The 21,421-nt window shown below is 37.8% G+C and overlaps 1 protein-coding gene across 2 annotated transcripts; it reads left to right on the forward strand.

The window, feature by feature from the left end:
* Positions 1-92: 92 nt before the first annotated feature.
* On the forward strand, positions 93-16,259 carry rbl2 (retinoblastoma-like 2 (p130)). Of its 2 annotated transcripts, XM_042715756.1 has the most exons (22): positions 93-402; positions 1,097-1,227; positions 2,438-2,659; positions 2,911-2,975; positions 6,299-6,427; positions 6,553-6,713; positions 7,271-7,335; positions 7,433-7,604; positions 7,697-7,860; positions 11,220-11,332; positions 11,444-11,547; positions 11,688-11,825; positions 11,904-12,068; positions 12,222-12,318; positions 12,434-12,664; positions 13,194-13,450; positions 13,679-13,855; positions 14,105-14,176; positions 14,256-14,358; positions 15,355-15,569; positions 15,796-15,960; positions 16,046-16,259. In XM_042715756.1, exons 1-22 carry the CDS (start codon positions 265-267, stop codon positions 16,217-16,219), a joined length of 3,258 nt encoding a protein of 1,085 aa, XP_042571690.1. In that variant the 5' UTR covers positions 93-264; the 3' UTR covers positions 16,220-16,259. The 2 variants fall into 2 exon arrangements, with proteins under 2 accessions (XP_042571690.1, XP_018929084.2); XM_019073539.2 differs by lacking the exons at positions 93-402; positions 1,097-1,227; positions 2,438-2,659; positions 2,911-2,975 and adding an exon at positions 4,959-5,442.
* Positions 16,260-21,421: the final 5,162 nt, after the last annotated feature.

Raw genomic sequence — 21,421 nt, forward strand, 5'->3', positions numbered from 1 at the left:
CAGAAACGCGTCGTAAGTTCTCATTCGTGTGAGAGGCTGTTCAAAGCGGCCAATGAGGCGTCTAGGTATTTATATGTCTATGATTCAGGACATTTAAATGGCTACACCGTGCAGGACTGTACAGTCGCTCGCGCTGTCATGAAATAACTTCATTCTTAATTTCATCCCGTTCATTTAATAGCGGTTTGCGTTTCTTGCATCGCAAACAAAGAAACAAATCACTCGTATATTTATACATCTACGCGTTCACGAAAAGCCCCAAAAATGAGCGAGGAAGAAGATACGCTGCTGAAAACTAGACATGCATTTGAAGATCTGTGTCGAGCTCTGAATATGGATGAGGAGTCGAGTAACGGGGCATGGAGGAGTTATGAAAATATCAGCAAAAATTACACTCTGGAGGTAAAGTGAGCTCATAAGTGGGCTACAGTGGGCTACAGGCCCAGTGCACGCATTTATAAACGCAAACATGCATGCATTTAGTAGCATTCATTTTGAATTGACATGTTATTTCTATGTTTTATGTACAGATTATGCGCTTTAACGTGTCAAAGAATGTTTAAATATGTGTATGTGCACATTACGTATTCGACCTGAATGCAGAATGCGCGTGAGAGGCTGTGTGACATCATCAGCAGCTTTATCTGAATGAACACCTTTACAGCCAAACGATCATAATAATGTACAGTAAGGACAAGCTGTGCTTTTAGGTTGTTTTAAGCCTAATACGTAAAAAAAAATAATAATAATAATACATCTGCACCACGTATGTCATCTTATTGTGCATGTGCAGAAAAAAAACATGTAAGTGCTGTATGGTGCAGTTACAGTAAATAGTAAAAGCACGATTTTCTGTGGTACCATGGTACTTTTAAGAATAGAATGCTATTTTCATGGTACATATCCAACATGGTCAACCAACCCAGATAGCACATGTACATCTGCAAGATGTCTGTTAAAGATCTCTTCATCTGCTGTGTACAAACATCTGATAGACATCTTTAAGATGTCAGTTTGACTTCTTATAATCAAATAAGAACTAAATAATATTTTTAGTTTGTAATACTCTGTTTTCTATCCTGTCTGTGTGTCTCAGGGCAGTGAACTGCACTGGTTGGCGTGTGCTCTGTATGTGGCGTGCCGCTCATCGGTGCCCACTATAGGTAAAGGCACAGCCGAGGGCAACTATGTGTCTCTGACCAGGATACTGCGCTCTTCACAACAGAGGTCAGTGAACGGGTCGATTTATTTTGTTGTTAATATAGATAGATAGAGTTAAAGAGGTATAAAAGACACAGCTGGACAGTTCAGTCAGTGATTGTTGCGCGCACACACACACACAGAGAGAGAGACATGTTTTCATGTTCCCAAGACAACTTAAAGATCAGCTGGGGTTTACAAAGCTGCATTTCTGCTTGCAATGTAGCTTCTTACAGCTTTGTAAGCCACAGAGAAAAGATGGAGTGTATACAGTTGTGTAATGTTACTATTAAATAATCAATATAAGGTATTTTTTATATTATAGTCTTTATAATAATAACAACCATATACAGTATATGGTAAATGCCGAAATACCAAAAGTATATGGTATGTCAAAAACATGCACAGCTCCTATATCAACCCCAAATTAGTAGAATTGAAAGAAAAAAGCATGCTGGGACATTATTTTCATGGTTTATTTTCCCCTGGTCTCCATTTATGGTGATACCATTGTTATTCATTCAATCTTCCTAAAAAAAATGGTGATACAGTTTATGCTAAATATAATTTTAGTCACACTTTATTTTTTAAGAGTCCTTGGTACAGTGTAATTACACAAATACGTCCTGCGAAAAATTATTTAACATCATGTATAAGTTTATGGTTAGGGTTAGGTTTTGGTTTACTGTGAATTGCTTGCAATTATGCATCAAATATTGATTGATTGATTTTCTTTCTTAATCAGGTTAACCTTACATTATATATCTATATGAATATATATTTGAACTGAAATCATACAAATATTGCTAACAGTCAGTTTATATACTCCTTAACAATAGGTTATTGTAGATAAAATTTTTTTATTGAGGTAACTGAAATCATACAAATATTGCTAGTTGTGATAAATAATTTTTTTTGTTGGGGTGGTTTTTTTGGTTTTTTGTATTGTGATAAACCATTTTTTTTTTGCAGACATTAGAAAAATATATATTTCTTTTGCAGACATTAGAAAAATATATATTTTTTTTTTGTTTTTGTTTAATGTTTATTTTGTTGTGAAGATTGATTTTTTTTAAGAATTTTAGTTAGAAAATAATATAATAACCATAAATGGACATGGAATATGCCCTGACTCTTGGAATGACTCATGTGTAACAAGGACACATTAAAATGAAGTGTTCCAAAATTAATTGAGTATTATTGTTATTTAAATTTATGTGCTGTGGTTTGGTTTAAGTAATTTTATTTTTAATTTTGGTTTGGTTTTTTTTTTAAATGAAGTGATGGAATGGCAGGACATGGCCAACCTGCCCAAGGAGTTCCAGCAGAGCACTGAGAAACTAGAGAGGAACTTCACCGTCACATCCGTCATCTTTAAGAAATACGTGCCCTTGTTCAAAGACATCTTCAAGGCGCCCACAGATGAATTACCCAGAACGCACAGAGGCAGGAAACAGAGGTACTTCAGCCTGACCTGTCCACTTCATGTTTTGTGAAGCACATGGTCATATGATAAATAATGTCAGGACAGGTCACTGGAGTTCACAGATAATCGCAGTTATTTATGCCTATACATCTGATTTGTATTTGACACTGAATTAAAATGTGACACGTTGCATAAAAAAGAATGGATAATGGAAACAAATGGCTCTACCCTATATTGAGTGTTTATGAGAAGCTTGTGCTGACAGATCTTTCCTCTGTCCTCAGACGACATCCCTGCACCGTCACCGAGGTCTTCAACTTCTGCTGGATCCTGTTCATACATGCTAAAGGTAAAGAGTTCTTTAACATGCCATTCATTTACAGGGCCATATTCTACATGTTCTTTTGTTCCCCTGAAGTCCTCGTATAACGTTAATTACAGGTTTCAGACTGGTAAAAACATGCATGTCTTTATATAACTCAGAATTGCAATATGGAAGTTCAGAATTTAATGAAAGCTTCAACTTCTCTCACTTGTCACTTTTCATGAACTTTAAAAAAATATATACTGACCCCAAACTTTTGAACGGTCAGCTACACACAACAAACTATAAAATAGCAGCAGTATTAGTACTGTTTCTTATTTCAGATTTAAAGATTGCTACTGTACCTTTAAGATTTCTAAATGCAGATGACCTCCAGTGACCTCCACATAGTGACACAGTTTATACTGAATACAGAATGTTGATATGTAAACGGACATAGCAATGATGTCATCATAAAGCCTTTCAAGTGTTTTTTTTTTTCTCGTTTCAGTAAATATTTGGGGTGGATTGGAGAGGGACTTCTGATTGTTAGATCATGTTTGCATAGTACATCAAATATTTATTTCATAAGAACAAGAAAAATTCAGTTTTCTTTTTACTTGATAGATGCTTAACATGATGTAGTTCACACAGCAGCTTTTGGCAATTTCTTATTTTCAGCATTTATCTGCTGGACTTTTAAGTTTTTTGGGTCTTTATGCTGAATAACAGTGGACTGAGAATAGAAAGGCTGGACGGAAGGTGACATTAGAGAGGAGCAGGAGCTGCTGTAGGTGCAGTGTTTCATGGGATTGTTCCTCCTGTGTTGTCCCTTAAGAGGGTCATGAGCTGTGGAGATTCTGACAGAAGGACAGGCCGTCATTGGCTGAGAGCGCAGAGAGCTTGATCATGTGACCTGTGCTCATTATGTGGGCCTGTGCAGACATGTTTGATTCGGTCAGAGGCCAGCAGGGACAGAGCATTTCCTCACACACACACATCAACACAAGCCCATCACTTCGTTTAATGCTGTGGGTGAATTTAGTTTGTTGAATGGTTTTATTTTTGCTGTTGTTTGAGCTGCAAGATCAGACATGCTGCAATAAGATCTCATCAGAGGTGGAGAGTAATCAAGTACAAACGGATGAATCCCATGAAACATGGTGAAAAATCCAAAGAAAACAGTCAGAAATTATATTTTGTAAGTTGCGCTGTTTAATTTTTGGTGATGTTTTCCACTGAAACTGCATAGACTAAAAGATCGATCTTGGGGTTTAAGAACTGATATCAATTTGATAAAAATTAAGAAATATAAAACTATGAAATTCAGTTCCACACATGTACTGTATACTGAACCGAAAGACCCGTATAAAAACCCCTATATATATATATATATATATATATATATATATATATATATATATATATATATATATATATATATATATATACAAATTGCATGTAATATTATATATATCATTGTATGTAATGCTAAATTATATATATATATAAATCAGCATAAATTAAATGCTGTACAACTAATTAAACATGAAATTAAATATTTTACAATTGAAATAATTTAAATAAAAAAATTATAGAAAATATGCTTGGAGGAAAATTGACATGAAAATTATATCATAATTCAAAATATCTTACTTGTCCTATTATTATTATTATTATCAGGAGATATGAGAAATGTCATTTTAATGATTAAATTTAATCATTAATGTATTATTATTTATTTTTTTGTTGTTATTTTTATTTTCTTTTAATTATTGAAACACAATTTTCTCATATCTTGAAATACGACCTGAAAATGGTCTTAAATGTTTTCCTAAGAATCATTTTTACTTATTTTTTTATACAGTATATAATTTTTGTGAATATAAATGTTTCTGATTAATTTTTCTTCCCTTTATCTTGAGAAGCAAATAAACACTTTTATTCGGATACATTTACCTCGATCTTGTTTCTCAACTGCAGGCAGTTTTTTTTTTTTTTTTTTTTTTTTTTTTTTTTTTTTTTTTCAAGTAATCTTTTGAGCAAGTCAAGTATGATTCATTTGTAAATATTTATGAACTGTGTCATTATTGATGCCATATAATTCTGCATGTCATACAATTAGCAATGTATGAAGCTCAAACCTAAATTGAGCTTGCATTCCTTTTTATAAAGGAATATTCCGAGAAAATATCAAAAATATTTAATAAGCAAATTGTGAAAGTCAATCCTAAATAGCAGAGAGCAGCAGAGCAAGAGGACAGCAGCTGAGTGCGTTATTTCCTCATGTGCCTCATGCGTCACTTAACATAGCAACCAGCCCAGATGACAAGTCAGGACTTGTCTGTGTTTGAGTAAAGCTCAGCGGGCCACTGGGGCAGATCGGTGTCCCTCTATATCCCATCCTGGAGGAAAATCCCTCATTCTGCTGAACTCAGTGCAGGGAAAAGAGCCTGCTGCTGGTTAAAGATCAAAAGTCACGTTATTTGAGGAATGAAATAAGAAATTGCATGTAAGTACCAAGTGCATCAAACTTATTTCAGCTTTTTATTTTATTTTTTGTGTTTTATTGTGCACTGGAAATCTGATGTATAGTATAGATGTGAAAAGTGCATAGTATATGTTTTCTGGCCTGCATGTAGCATGCATTCAGGTGAGTGACAGTTAGAGTATTATCTTGGAAAGTAATTTAGAAAATAAAAACATACTTTATATGTTTGTTTGTAATATTTAAGTCAAGTAGTTTACAGTTAAGGTCAAATTTGTCACACTTTAAATGGAAGGCATTTAATTGAATGCACTGCATTGTGGGATACAGTATTCAGTGCAACTGAACATTTCAACGTTTCAAAACAATGTGCCCACAACGTTTCTATAACCTAAATTTGTTACCTGGGAAGCAATCAAACACTTGAGATTAGCTAATACTGTATATCGCTTTACAGGTTCCATGCACTCTTTGCGTTGTACAGGCTGGTACTGTAACTCTTGAAACGAATTAAACAGGAAATGATAAATCCAGTCATTGTGGCCTAACAGCACATGTTGATTTTTTGCAGACTTTTCCTGTTGTTGCAGTAAAGTTGGCCACCTGTCTGCTTGATATATGTTTTTAGAGTGATCGGCAGTGTTTTCCTGCTCAACACTATTGTGCTCGGCTCTTTTCCGTAACACATTTGACAGATTGTTTAGTTTAGTTTCACGTTCATAGCAAAGTATAAAGGTTCCAACCAGAACCAAAAGGTTTTTACAGTCGAATGTCATTAGAGATCCTTGTAGAACCACACTATTTCACTATTTCACCTTCATTTATTTTATTAGTTTTATTTTTATCACATGATTTTTATTTTTTCCCCTCTGTCCTGTAGGAAACTTCCCAATGATAAGTGATGATCTGGTGAACTCGTATCATCTGCTCCTGTGTGCTCTGGATCTTGTTTACTGCAATGCTCTCCTGTGCTCTAGTCGTAAAGATCTGCTCAACCCAGCTTTTAAAGGTCCCACACAGCATTCATTCTTCTTAAAAACCAAAATGAGCCATTTCTTTTGGGATCAGTTGTCCAGACAGAAGGAGATCACAGAAGGTCAAACAAACATTGGTTTGTGCTTGTTTTGTGTGCAGGACTGCCTGAGGACTTCAACAGTAAAGATTATAAGCCCAGCCCAGGATCATTATGTTTCATAGAGAAGCTGTGTGAGCTTCATGATGGGCTGGTGCTGGAGGCCAAAGGAGCAAAGGAGCATTTCTGGAAACCCTTCATCAAGAAACTCTTTGAGCGCAAGGTACTGGAAATACACTAGATATACTGTATGATTGATGATATTAGGCTTTTTGCTCACCAAGGCTGCATTTGATATATTGTGTGTTTTTTGTTATTTTGGTTTTTTTTCTCAAAGGGTGTGTTTTTGTAAAAATTTTACTAAAAAACAATATTTTTTATTCCTTCAGTCTTCAGTGTCACATGATCCTTCAGAAATCATTATAATATGCTGATTTCCTAAATCAGTTCACCCAGATATAATGTTATTTGAGTGTTTCCAAATACACTACCATTCATCAAAAGTTAGAGAAGTTTTAACACTGAACACATATAATACTTCACAGTTTTTACTGTATTTTTGTCTTGGTTTGCATAAAGTGACTTCTTTTAAAAACATTAAATAATCTTAATTTTTCCAAAATGGACTCTTCCAACAATTCAGTGTTTCCCAGTAAATATTCAGAATATTTCATGTTAAACATTTTAAATGTGTTGCAAATTATATTTCATGTTTTCTTTAAACTGGCTTTAAGTTTAAGCTAAGTATATGCAACATTTCCTACCTTTTCTCTCACACAGGTTTTGAAAGGGAAAGAAGACACACTGACAGGGTTTTTAGAGCCAGTGAATTTTGGTGACAGTCTGTGAGTGTCTCTTTTCAGTTAAACACTTACTCTACATGAAGCTGCTCAAACGTTTCTCCTGTAGTTCACGATCTCCTCGATCTCTCTGTTTCTTCAGTGCTTCTCTGAACCGTGTATATGAGGAACACGTGTTATCATCCGGTTCTCTGGATGAGAGAATATTTCTGGGAGAAGCGGCCAGAGAAGACATTGGCACCCCAGGACCTTGTTTGTGTGAAGGGACAGAAAACCAGGAACGGCTGACCAACCTCCTCCAGAACTCAATGACAGTATGTGTGTCCAACTATCATAAATACACATAAAAATAATTCTCAACAATGAGCAGCGATGTTATCAGTAAACGTGTGTGTTTGTTTCACAGGCATCTGCTCTGAAAGTGTCCACTCCTTTGACAGGAAGGAGGTATGTGCCGGAGAGCAGCGTGGGTACCCCCGTTTCCACGGCGATGCAGAGTGTGGGCCGTCTGCACACTCTGCTGACAGGATTCAAATACAGACCCAGCATGAGACTCAGAGACATATTCAGGTAAGCGCAAATTACCTTTTGTGTGTCACTATCCACTACATATACCCAAATACAAGAAGCAGAGTACCTGCAATCACAGTTCAGTGTAATCAGGTAAAAATGTGATTCCAGAGTCCGGTAAAACTGTGATTCCAGAGAGTCCGGTAAAACTGTGATTCCAGAGAGTCCGGTAAAACCGTGATTCCAGAGAGTCCGGTAAAAGTGTGATTCCTGTGATTCCAGAGAGTCCAAAAAACTGTGATCCCAGAAAGTCCATTAAAACTGTGATCCCAGAGAGAACAGTAAAACTGTGATTCCAGAGAGTCCAGTAAAAACTGTGATCCCAGAGTACAGTAAAACTGTGATCCCAGAAAGTCCATTAAAACTGTGATCCCAGAGAGTACAGTAAAACTGTGATTCCAGAGAGTCCAGTAAAAACTGTGATCCCAGAGTACAGTAAAACTGTGATTCCAGAGAGTCCAGTAAAACTGTGATCCCAGAGTACAGTAAAACTGTGATTCCAGAGAGCCCAGTAAAACTGTGATTCCAGAGAGCCCAGTAAAACTGTGATCCCAGAGTACAGTAAAACTGTGATCCCAGAGAGTCCAGTAAAACTGTGATCCCAGAGTACAGTAAAACTGTGATTCCAGAGAGTCCAGTAAAACTGTGATCCCAGTTAGTCAGGTAAAACTGTGATCCCAGAGTACAGTAAAACTGTGATTCCACAGAAGAGTCCAGTAAAACTGTGATCCCAGAGTACAGTAAAACTGTGATCCCAGAGAGTCCAGTTAAACTGTGATCCCAGAGTACAGTAAAACTGTGATTCCACAGAAGAGTCCAGTAAAACTGTGATCCCAGAGTACAGTAAAAGTGTGATTCCACAGAAGAGTCCAGTAAAACTGTGATCCCAGAGTACAGTAAAAGTGTGATTCCAGAGAGTCCAGTAAAACTGTGATCCCAGAGTACAGTAAAACTGTGATTCCAGAGAGTCCAGTAAAACTGTGGTTAAGGAGTCCAGTAAAACTGTGATCCCCAGAGTACAGTAAAACTGTGATCCCAGAGAGTCCAGTAAAACTGTGATCCCAGAGTACAGTAAAAACTGTGATTCCAGAGTGTCCGGTAAAAGTGTGATTCCAGAGAGTCCAGTAAAAGTGTGATCCCAGAGTACAGTAAAAGTGTGATTCCAGAGATGCCAGTAAAACTGTGATCCCAGAGTACAGTAAAACTGTGAGTCCGGTAAAACCGTGATTCCAGAGAGTCCGGTAAAACTGTGATTCCAGAGAGTCCGGTAAAAGTGTGATTCCAGAGTCCAGTAATATTGTGGTTACAGAGAGTCTGGTAAAAGTGTGATTAAGGAGACCAGTAAAACTGTGATTCCAGAGTACAGTAAAACTGTGATCCCAGAGAGTCCAGTAAAACTGTGATCCCAGAGAGTCCAGTTAAAACTGTGATCCCAGAGTACAGTAAAACTGTGATTGCAGTGTGATTCCACAAACTGTGATCCCAGAGTACAGTAAAACTGTGATTCCAGAGAGCCCAGTAAAACTGTGATTCCAGAGAGCCCAGTAAAACTGTGATTCCAGAGAGTCCGGTAAAACCGTGATTCCAGAGAGTCCGGTAAAACCGTGATTCCAGAGAGTCCGGTAAAAGCGTGATTCCAGAGAGTCCGGTAAAACCGTGATTCCAGAGTACAGTAAAAGTGTGATTCCAGAGAGTCCAGTAAAACTGTGATCCCAGAGTACAGTAAAACTGTGATTCCAGAGATGCCAGTAAAACTGTGGTTCCAGAGATGCCAGTAAAACTGTGATCCCAGAGAGTCCGGTAAAACTGTGATCCCAGAGAGTACAGTAAAACTGTGATCCCAGAGTCCAGTTAAACTGTGATTCCAGAGAGTCCAGTAAAACTGTGATCCCAGAGTACAGTAAAAGTGTGATTCCAGAGTATCCGGTAAAAGTGTGATTCCAGAAAGTCTGGTTAAACTGTGATTCCAGAGAGTCCGGTTAAACTGTGATTCCAGAGAGTCCAGTAAAACTGTGATCCCAGAGTACAGTAAAAGTGTGATTCCAGAGAGTCCAGTAAAACTGTGATCCCAGAGTACAGTAAAAGTGTGATTCCAGAGAGTCCAGTAAAACTGTGATCCCAGAGTACAGTAAAAGTGTGATTCCAGAGAGTCCGGTAAAAGTGTGATTCCAGAGAGTCCAGTAAAACTGTGATCCCAGAGAGTCCAGTTAAACTGTGTTCCAGAGAGTCCAGTAAAACTGTGATCCCAGAGTACAGTAAAAGTGTGATTCCAGAGAGTCCAGTAAAAGTGTGATCCCAGAGAGCCCAGTAAAACTGTGATTCCAGAGAGCCCAGTAAAACTGTGATTCCAGAGAGCCCAGTAAAACTGTGATTCCAGAGAGCCCAGTAAAACTGTGATTCCAGAGAGCCCAGTAAAACTGTGATTCCAGAGAGCCCAGTAAAACTGTGATCCCAGAGTACAGTAAAAGTGTGATTCCAGAGATGCCAGTAAAACTGTGATCCCAGAGAGTCCAGTTAAACTGTGATTCCAGAGAGTCCAGTAAAACTGTGATCCCAGAGTACAGTAAAACTGTGATTCCAGAGAGTCCAGTAAAACTGTGATCCCAGAGTACAGTAAAACTGTGATTCCAGAGAGTCCAGTAAAACTGTGATTCCAGAGTCCAGTAAATCTGTGGAACTACTCCATTAAGCTCCCATTCCATTGTTTCCAGTGAACTGTGATCTCACTAAAATGTGTTACCAGTGATTAGTCAACTGTGTAATCCAGTATTCCACTTATGATGCCAGTCAAATGTGAAACCAGATAATCAAGGAAACTGATTCCAGTGATTCAAAGGAATTGTGAACCCAGTAAAAAGTGATAACAGTGTTCAATTGAATCGTGATACCAATAAAATGTGTGTGACGAGTGGGGTGGGGCCGAGAGCAACACCTGCTCCACTCACCGGTCTCGAGTCCCACGGAGGAGATCGGAAGGATACAAAAGAGGAGCGATGACAGTGAAGGACGAGAGAGGACCAGGCCTGGGTTTTATTTTGTGGTTTGGTTTTTTGTTGTGCGCGGCAGTTGAGGGGCTGTCGCGCTGTTTTATGTTTATTTTGTTATTAAAGCTTTTATTTGAGTGTTCGCCGGTTCCCACCTCCTTCTTCCCGTGATTATGGAGTTTTTATTGTTACAATGTGATACCACTGTTTACAGTAAAATGTGACACAGGTAATTCCTGTGAAATGTGATACTAAAGTTTGCAGTAAACTGGGATTCTAGTGATTGTGATTGCAGTGATTCCAGTGACCTGTGAAATTTGCAGTGAAATCTGCTGCGCATTGAAATCACTGGTATTTTCTGTTTAAAAAACACAGATCATGTGTAAGAGACCCCAGTGAGTCCATAGCAGCCAGACTAAAGGAGATGTCAGAGATTTTTCTTAAGAATTATGAGGGAACAGGAGAGGAAAACAAGAGTCTGGCAAGAGGTGTGCACCTTCATACTTCCTTATGTCATATTTTTCTCATGTTTTCTTTAATTTGTAGTTCATGGCTTTTCTCACAATTCAAACACTGATAAAAGCCATCCTTTTCCACAGATGTTGCAGTGAAGTATTTTTGCTTGGCTGAGGCACTTTATTACAAATCATTGGAAGTGATCATCAACCAGGAGAAGAAACGGCTTGGAGACATGGACCTATCTGTAGGTTTCATCTTCACACAAATCTCACTACATGCCTTAAATAAGCCATGAATGAAATGTATACCCTACTGCAAAAATACTGAATATAAGCAGCACACCTTAATAATTCTGTCTGCTGAATGTTATATCATGCGTCTCAGGGCATTCTAGAGCAGGATATACTTCACCGATCACTGATCGTCTGCTGCCTGGAGATCATCATCTTCTCATATCGACCACCGGGAGAGTTTCCCAGAGTCCTGCAAATCTTTGACCTCCCTGCTTATCATTTTTATAAGGTAATAGAAAAAGAAAATAACCAAGAAAATTGTATGCATTCATTCACAAGAGTTAAAGCCTCTCTGTCTCGCTCACAGGTGATTGAGGTGTTGGTACGTGCGGAGGAGGGTCTTTTCCGGGAGGTAGTCAAACATTTGAACCATGTTGAGGAGCAGGTTTTGGAATCTTTGGCATGGAAAGGAAATTCCCCACTGTGGGAGAGCATCCGAGAGGCCAAGAACTGCGTTCCTGCTTGCCAGGAGGTCAGAACAATATAACTGCTTATAACCACATAAACAAGATCAATGATGTTTGCTGTCCCTTGTGAAAAAAAGTACACTTTAGGATACTTTTTAAAAAAAGTACATGAATAATGTACTTTAAAAGAATATACTTAAGTGCAAAATGAATTATAGGTAATGCCTCCTCAACATCTGGAGGAGAGTTCAGGAAGCAACATACACACTCCCAACAAGAGTGGGTTCAGCAGTAATATTGCAGGAGCAGTAAAAGGTACCTTGCTTTGAATGAAACAAGCACTGTGATTGAATACAAGATTTTTTCTATACATTTATTGAAACAAACTGAATGTTCACATTTTAATATGTTCTTTCTTTTCCTCCTGTAGGAGTTTCTCCATCCCCTACATCTCTCCATGACCGCTACAACTCGCCTCCTATGGCTACAGCCTGTCGCCGCCTCTTCGTTGACGGAGATTCAACCTCTGAGCCTGCTCAACCTGTTAAAGTGGCCCAGCCTTCTCTGGTTAGCCCCATCCCTGCTGGACAGACTGTGGTCACCATGGCAACAGCAACAGTCACTGCAAACAATGGCCAGACGGTCACCATACCTGTTCAAGGTGCAAAAGTATCTATTATCATTCATTTATCATCAGTACCTTTATGAGTCTGTTATTAAGTAGGTGATGCCACAGAAAAATGCTACTCTGAGCGATCTAAACACAGATTCTTCAACTTAAAAAAAGACTGCTACTGTGAGCACATAAGATATGCTGCTGCTCCATGAATAGTCATACATAAATCCCTAAGCATATCTAGACAGGTGGAGCTGGGGGAGGTGGAGGGTTTCTGAAGAACCACAAGCTTAAAGCAAACACTGAATCAGACTATTTAAAAGTTGAGCAAGCAATATCATTGGTTGCAGAATGAGCAGAGGCCAATCAGCCTGTGCCATGTAGAGTTCCGGACTTAACTAGATATATACTAGATAAAAAAAATAATAAAATAAAGTAATATAATATACATTTTCTTAAATTACACACACAAAAAAAGTTAATTTCCACATACAGAATATGGTATCTTGCAATTATTTTATTTTGATTAGAATTTTGATTCTTAAAGTTTTTAACATCTTTACACTGTTTGCAGGAATAGCAAATGAAAGCGGTGGCATCACGTTCATCCCGGTGCAAGTGAGCGTGACAGGTCAGAGTGGGGGGGCTCTGCCAACCCTCAGTGCCCAGGCTCTGACGGGCACCCTGACTGCCCAACAGCTGACGGCAACACCCACAGGCACAGTCCAGAACAACCCCAGCCCTGCCAAACCAGACAAGAAGAATACTCAGCAGGGAACACCCACCAAACGAGCACAGAAGACCGGCTCCCTCTGCCTGTTCTTCCGCAAGGTACAGTGAGATCTGTTCTTCTGAATCCCTCCACCTCCCCCAGCACCACCTGTCTACACGCTAGAGGATTTATGTGTGTCTATTTATGCAGTAGCAGCATATCTAACATGCTCACAGCAGTGTGTCTATTGGCAGTAGCAAATCCAACAGCAGCAATATCTAGTCCACCAAAAGCCAAAAATCAATAGATGTCCTTCAACCCTAAATAATGCCCCTTTCCCCCATCAGGTATATCACCTTGCTAGTGTGCGTCTCAGAGACTTGTGTGCTAAATTGGACATTAGCGCAGATTTGCGCAGGAAAATCTGGACATGTTTTGAGTATTCATTAGTGCACTGCACTGACCTCATGATGGACCGACATCTGGACCAGCTCCTCATGTGTGCCATTTATGTCATGACTAAGGTATTTAATCATCATTTATCACACAAAAGTTATAGGCATTTATATTGGTATTCATAGGTGTATCTATATGCAACTGGTCATATTCTATACTTTTAATTAAAGTACAGATTAATGTTTGTCAAAATTTTATTAATGCAATGCAATGATGTGTGAAATCGTGGTTGCGTGTTACAGTATGTCACTCGTAACTTTTTTTATTTCAAAAGAGCAAGAAAAATGGCTGCTTTAACAGTTTTGTCGATTGCTCAGGTGACAAAAGAGGACAAGTCCTTTCAGAACATCATGAAGTGTTACAGATCTCAACCTCAGGCCAGCAGCAGTGTGAGTATAACTTCAGTGCATGTGTAAAACAATGACAAAGATGATAAACATATGAATAAAGATGACAATGGTATCTCAGGTATACAGGAGCGTGCTGATCTCTGGAAGAAAGAGATGCCACTCAGGAAACAGTGAAAACACTCACAGACAGTGTTCACCCACAGAGGGAGGACAAGAACAAGGTAACACACATTTTACAGAGCTTTTGTCACTAGACAGTCTTCTATTTTGGTAGTTCTGTAATTTACAAACCCACAAAATGATGCACCCACTTGAATCCGGTGAATAGTAAATCCAGTGCTAAAACAATGCAGACATAGTGCAAATAAACACCACTATCAGCAGGTGCATTTCATTCTTAGTGAATGTTTTCCAGATGTTTTGTTCTGTATTTGTGCCCTTGAACCCGTATGATTTATTCTGGTCTGTTTTGACCCAGAAGAGATAGGCTACATGACATTTCTGAAGAATGCATTACTAGAATATTATATTACTAGAATATTAGAATACAATTACAAACTAAATATAATATTTTAACTTGCATAGAAATTCACTTTCTGATAAATAAAAAAAGAAAAAAAATCCCTCAATATGTGTTTGTTTGTGTGTGTGTGTGTGTGTGTGTGTGTGTGTGTGTGTGTGTGTGTGTGTGTGTGTGTGTGTGTGTGTGAATTTTTATGCAGGTAAAATGATTATATTTACTTTGAAAACATTCTTGAGTAATTAATGTTGTTTCGTTAGAAAATGAATTTTGGTTTCATAAATTGTGACAATATATATATATTTTTTTCTTTGAGCACTAGTAAGTAGTAGTACTATAATTCAGAGATGTCAATGTTAATACTGGTAATTCTCAGATTTTATAGTCTTATAAATTTCATATTTAATACATTTGGTTTCTTGCATCACAATGGTATTTCTGTAGTTCGTGTAAAATGAGAAATGTAAAAGAATTGATTAATAACTAAAATTGGTGTAAAGTTAGTAAACAGGGTAATAACATGGTAACATGGTATTCAATGTACTCATTATTGATCATATACAGCATGTTGTTAGTTGAAAAAATATTTTTGCTATGACTGTTTTAATTCCACCAGGTCCAAACCGACCCAGGATTGCAGAAATCGTTTGCAGGTTGTTTATTCGTTACAATGACTTCCGGTTTTTCTGCTTTACAGCCAGTGGTGAGAGCAGTCCTGTGTCCATGCGCTCCAGCAGCACTCTGCCCATTCCCCAGCCCAGCAGCACCCCATCCACCCCGACCCGGGCCCCTGGGGTCCCACAAGAGCAGGGGGAGGAGAGGGGAGACCTCATTAGTTTCTACAACAACGTCTACATCAAACAGATCAAACAGTTCGCTCTGCGTTACTCCAGCAACTCGCCGAAAAATGGGGTAAATATTGCCCGTTTTCTGTAGTACTGTGGTTTCAAGTCAAGTTACCTTTATTTCTATAGCACTTTATGAAATACAAATTTTCAAAGCAGCTTCACAGTAATAAACAGGAGACAAATTCGAATTCTGCAGTAAAGCAGCTCTCAAAAGACAAGTGGCATTATTCAGCTCCTGTCAGTTCAGTGCTGATTCAGATTTAGAGCTGCAGTGGTGTGTGTGTTTGCAGGTTGAAGCTCCTCCCCTCTGTCCATATCCGTCAGTCCGCATTGGCTCTCCACGCCGCGTGCTCCTATCCCACAATCACTCCATCTACATCTCTCCACACAAGACCGGCAGCCCTATTACTCCTCGAGACAAGATCTTCTACTACGTCAGCTCCAGCCCATCCAACGTAAAAGAACTAAATATAATTTTAAAAACATTTCCTCTTCAGATTCATCAAAACATAGTTCTTAAATTATCACTTTATCTCACAGCGGCTGCGAGAGATTAACAGCATGATCCGAACGGGCGAGACACCCACCAAGAAGCGAAGTATCGCCCTGGAGGAAGAGCAGCAGTCTCCCGCCAAAAGGCTCTGCCAGGAGAATCAGACGGCTCTGCTCAGACGCCTGCAGGATGTGGCCAACGACCGAAGCTCCTCCCACTGATGACTCCACAACATCAACACCCGTAAAGATACAAGTCGCCCACAATAAATAGGCTACATTCACAGTGTCAGTGTTTTTGACTGACGAATGTATTTACTCAAAGACGTCCAGTCCACACAACAGCTTATGATAGTGGATTGAATACTGTCTGTTTGAGTGTGCAACTGAAGTCAAGCCTGTATTCTATAGAGCAGGGATCCTCAAATCTGGACCTCGAGATCCACTTTCCTGCAGAGTTTAGCTCTAACCCTAATCAAACACACCTGAGCATGCTAATCAATGCCAATCAATGTCTTTGGGATCATTAGAAAATGCATCCTGAGGCAGGTGACTTTGATCAGGGTTGGAGCTAAAGTCTGCAGCGCATTGGACCTCCAGGACAAGATTTGAGGAACGGGGCTACTCTGCAGCGCATTGGGTTTTGGGGGTAAGATTTGAGTTGATGTTTTACATTGTGTAGTTTAGAGTTTGTTAGTTAATGGTATATGCTTTTGTTGAAGCAATCAGTTTGCATTATTTTAACTTCAGGAGTGCTTAAACTCTGTCCTGGAGGGCCAGTGTCTGGTAGAGTTCAGCTCCAACTTGCCTCAACACACCTGCCTTTAAGTTTCTAGCATGCCTAGTGAGAGCTTGATTAGCTGGTTCAGGTGTGTTTAATTGGGCTTGGAGCTAAACTCTTCAGGACACCAGCCCTCCAGGACCGAGTTTGGACACCCCTGTTTTAAATAGTCCTGTTTAACAGCAGAATCCCTGATGAAAAACTACATTACCCATGATGCTACACTGAAAATTACACCAATCAGAGAGTCGCAGTGAAAAAATAGTGTCAAAGGAGCACTGGGCTCCACCCACTCCCATGAAGCACCGCAACTTGTCAAAGGAGCACTGGGCTCCACCATATTCCGATATATACGCATATTTGTATTAAACATAAAATATATTGTTTCAGTATATATAATAAACTTTAAATGGATAGTTTATTTTCCCCCAAAATCTTTAATTCACTTATGACATTCACAGTTCTCCTCGTAGCTGGTTAGTTTGGTTCATGGCTTATAATGCTTTACCTCGTAGCTGGTTAATTTGGTTCATGGCTTATCTCTTTAATCTTTTTTAATTGCTATGGAAAAAAAATGAATGGAAAAAAAAAACACTTCCAGAACCAGTGTTGCTGAAAAAGTGGGTGAGCGCTGTCAAACTCTGTTTGTGACCTGTAACCATAGCAAGAGTGACTAAAGTAAGTATCAGTGTGATTAATTGTGATTAATTACTGATAACCGTATTCTGCTGCTGTCTGTATGTGGCCATAGATTCGTTTATGAGATTCTTTTACCCAGTGGCACTTAGAAACATGCATTTATATTTGAAGGAATCTAAAAAATACTCCAATATCGGCTATTATTCTGTTGTCTGTTACGTAAAACAAAAGGAATTTTTGTTTTTCCAAACAACTTTGGAATATAGTATGCCGGCCTGCACATGACAGAAAAAAGTAAGATAGATATATCCACAAATTAAGAATTTTTACCCCACTACTTATTCATTTGTGGCCATGTTGTACCAATTTGTTCCCTTAATTTAGGTAAACTGTGGCCATGTTGCACTAATTTGTTTTCATGTCCCAGAAAATTCTGGGAAGGTGTGGAACAACACGAGGGTGAGTAAATGATGACTTTATTTAGTAGCCAAGTTGTATTAATGAATTCCTTTTAATTTAATTTAATTTTAATTTAGTTAATTAATTATACCATGATTTAACCAAAACGAGGAAACAAATTAGCACATTCCAACAATTTACAGAAATCAAGGGAACACATGAATAATTTGTGGGAAATAATTCTTAAATCCGTGATATCTTTTGTTTCCCTGCATGTCATGTGCGGAGCAGCGTGAAGATTTGTCAAAATATCTCATTTGTGTTTGAAAGACATGATTGTTTTTTTTTGGGAGGACCATTGTTTTAAAGCGATTTTCAGTAAATAAAAGATAATGGTGATATAAAAAAGATCACCATCTAGTAAATCACAATCAAAATGATCAGCCACGATCAGCCAATGATCTCAGCTCAGATATTTTTGAAGCTAACAGAGTATTTTGTAGACACAGAAATGCTCGGATGTGTCATAAGACTGAAGAAGATTTGAAGCACTTGACGACGGATTTGTTTGCAGATCTTGCTCTGAGTTTACGGTGTGTGTTTTATAAAGAGTTATTTTTCATAAAGAGTTTTATAATGTATAGTGTTCAGAGATGTATGTGTCCGTGGATTTGCTGTCTTTTATGTGTGTGTAAGCCTGGTTTATATATTTATGCTGTTTTTCTAACTATAGTTCGATGAATAACATCAGGTAACAATTATGTTAGAAACTGAGTGCTGTTTTGATGTATTTATTTGGCCATGTTGTTCTCTGCATGTATTAGACGTGATCAGTTCTGAAAGGAGTTTATTCAGTAGTTTCTGTGTGTTGACATAAGATCATGCCTCCTTCCCTCACTTTTGAAAGATGATGTGTTTGTTGTAAGTGCCTTTTCTCCTGAACCCTTTGCCTTTCCTGATTATCTCTGTGCTTTACACAGCAGCCCAGCATTAAATTATCATCCAACATGAATAAATTTGTTTGTAAAATAAAAACAAAAAAAAAACATCTTAAGTTGTGCTATTCTACTCTCTGCTGTTTTTAACCAGGTTAGCTTATTGACTTAAATATGCCATTATTTCACACTGCTTTCCCACGATTATGATTGCTATTGCTGTGTTATTTTAGTATTGTATACTATATACTTAGTATTATATACTTTATGTATTATATATATATATATATATATATATATATATATATATATATATATATATATATATTCTATATATATAAATTTTATTGCAATTAGCATTTATTTTTATGTTTATTGTTTTCGTTACATTTTATAGTCTCTCTCTCTCCTCTCTCTCTAGGTATATATATATATATATATATACACACACACACACACAGCTTTAGTTTTAGTAATTTTAGTACTTAGGGTTCAAAACATACACAGTATGAATAAAGACGAAAACAAACACAAAAAATAATAAATAATAACAAACCTATCTAAGAAATGCATTGTATGTTTGCTGTGTTTTTAGTAGTAGGCTAGCAGTATTTAAAAGATTGATCACATTCTGTGATTGCCGTTAATAAACAAACAGGTAAACAAAACCAAAACAGAAAAATTATGATTTGCAGTGTAGGCTTAATAAATAATTTTTATTATTTGTTTTGTATGTTTTATATGTGTTTAACATTATGGTTTTTATATATTTTGATTTAATTTTATTCTATATAGGACTTGAAAGGGGTGGGGGGGGGCAGATAAAAAGTGTCATACAGTACAATACATTTTTACCAGCAGATGGAGCTCTAGAGTTATGTATTTGTATTATCATACCTTCACACAAAGGCCTGTTGAGGCCTGTAAACTTGACTTTTGCAGATGCTTCTAGTGTAATGAAGCTCTGCTGGAATTAATGATTTCTATAGTTTCTATTAATGTTTCTATAGAGTGATGTTTAAAAAAATGCATGAATTTTAAGTTATTTTTCATCACTAAATCTGTTGTAGCAGCACAAGAGCATGTAAACTTAAGACCGAAAAAGACAAAAACTGACACAAATACTGTCAGAGAGAAAAACATAGTTGCTTTTAAAAATGATTTACTTTAAAATACTGTATAAGCTGCTATAAAAAAAGACCTGGACAGGATCTGCTCTTGTATTTTAACCCGAACAGGACAGAAGTGTGGACTGAAGCCACATGTGATGTGTCCCCAGCAAACTTCAAAGCGTGTGAAGCAGACACAGAGTCTGTCCTGCCTCTGGGCTCAGATATCACAGTGTTATAATATCTAGAGCACACTATGATAATACTAATCACACAATAAGCAGCAGTGAGCTGGAGCCAGACGACCTGAATCATCTTACATGATTCAACATTACTCATAAACCCACTGTGTGTGCATTTAAATATCGAAACCTCCCTCAGCTAGGGGAGGAATAAAGTCTACTCACACTGATGTTTATCTTCTGAAGGGAAATAAAGAAAGACTGTCTGAGAAACAGGAATCCTGTGTTTACCTTGTTCCGAGTGTTGCACTGTATTCCCGAGTTTCACACTAGGACTGAAGTGTTGTAACTGCATGTCTAGGACTAATAACTAAACCCATAACTCCAGTTCACGTCTGTCCCATCACCGTTCGACATGTTTAACAGGTTTTCTTTAAATTCCTGCGATTGTACACAGTTAATGAACATTTAATGAGGAACGCATAAGGGCAGTTTTTGATTGGTTGTAGCTGAATCGATCGCAATACTGTGTAGACGGCAAATGTTCACCTGCTTTTTCCCTTGATATGTATTTATTTATTTATTTAAAATTAAATGAATGAATACATACATACATAAATGTGAAACATCACCCAGGGTCAAAATTTTAATTAGAAAAGAATATCTGTAGATATACAGGCAGCATGCATTCAGCAAGTCTGTTCAACATCTGATATTGTTCTTATATGGAATTATTCACTTCATTGTCATGCTTACTGTATATGGACTTTTGCTGCAAAAAATCTGTTCTTAGTCATGCAGGGATCATTTATGGAGTCTATTATTAGTGATCAAACATCAAGACATTATCTAATGGCTGAATAGAACGGCTGAGGGACACCTGTGTTGAGTTGACCTCCATCATCATCATCATTATTGTGGAAATGACTCAGAGCGTCTGGGAACTGTGTGTGAGTCTCAGCACTTCTGCTCCTGAGTCTGAATGAAAGTCGGCCATAGCTGAGGCCGTGAGTCAGTGTGTGATCTCAGCGTCTGAAATATGATCACATGCTGCTCTCACACGGCTCGTTCAGCATCACTAAGAGCCCGGGATGCTTATTATGTTGCGTTTCATCATTAACTCCGGGTCTGAATCTCAGTGGATTGGATTGGATTAAAATATAAAAGCAAGTGGTATTATTTATTTGTTTATTTGTTACATTGAAGCAAAACATTTTACAAAAAGAATTAAAAACGAGTGATTTAAAGAGTGATTTGTGACACTCCCTCTTATTCAGTTGAAAATGCTATTTTCTGCATATTGTATCACAAATTAAATGATTCACAACGCACAATATGCATGTAAAAATTTGAAAGAAAAAAGCATTTCATATTAAATT

The sequence above is a fragment of the Cyprinus carpio genome, chromosome A25 (assembly GCF_018340385.1).
Source record: "Cyprinus carpio isolate SPL01 chromosome A25, ASM1834038v1, whole genome shotgun sequence".
Classification (NCBI taxonomy): domain Eukaryota; kingdom Metazoa; phylum Chordata; class Actinopteri; order Cypriniformes; family Cyprinidae; genus Cyprinus; species Cyprinus carpio.

Coding starts and splice junctions, on each gene's coding strand:
- rbl2 (XM_042715756.1), top strand. CDS start 265: ATGAGCGAGGAAGAAGATACGCTGCTGAAAACTAGACATGCATTTGAA. Junction 7,336..7,432: donor GTGAATTTTGGTGACAGTCT/GTGAGTGTCTCT, acceptor CTGTTTCTTCAG/TGCTTCTCTGAACCGTGTAT. Junction 12,319..12,433: donor TATTGCAGGAGCAGTAAAAG/GTACCTTGCTTT, acceptor TTCCTCCTGTAG/GAGTTTCTCCATCCCCTACA.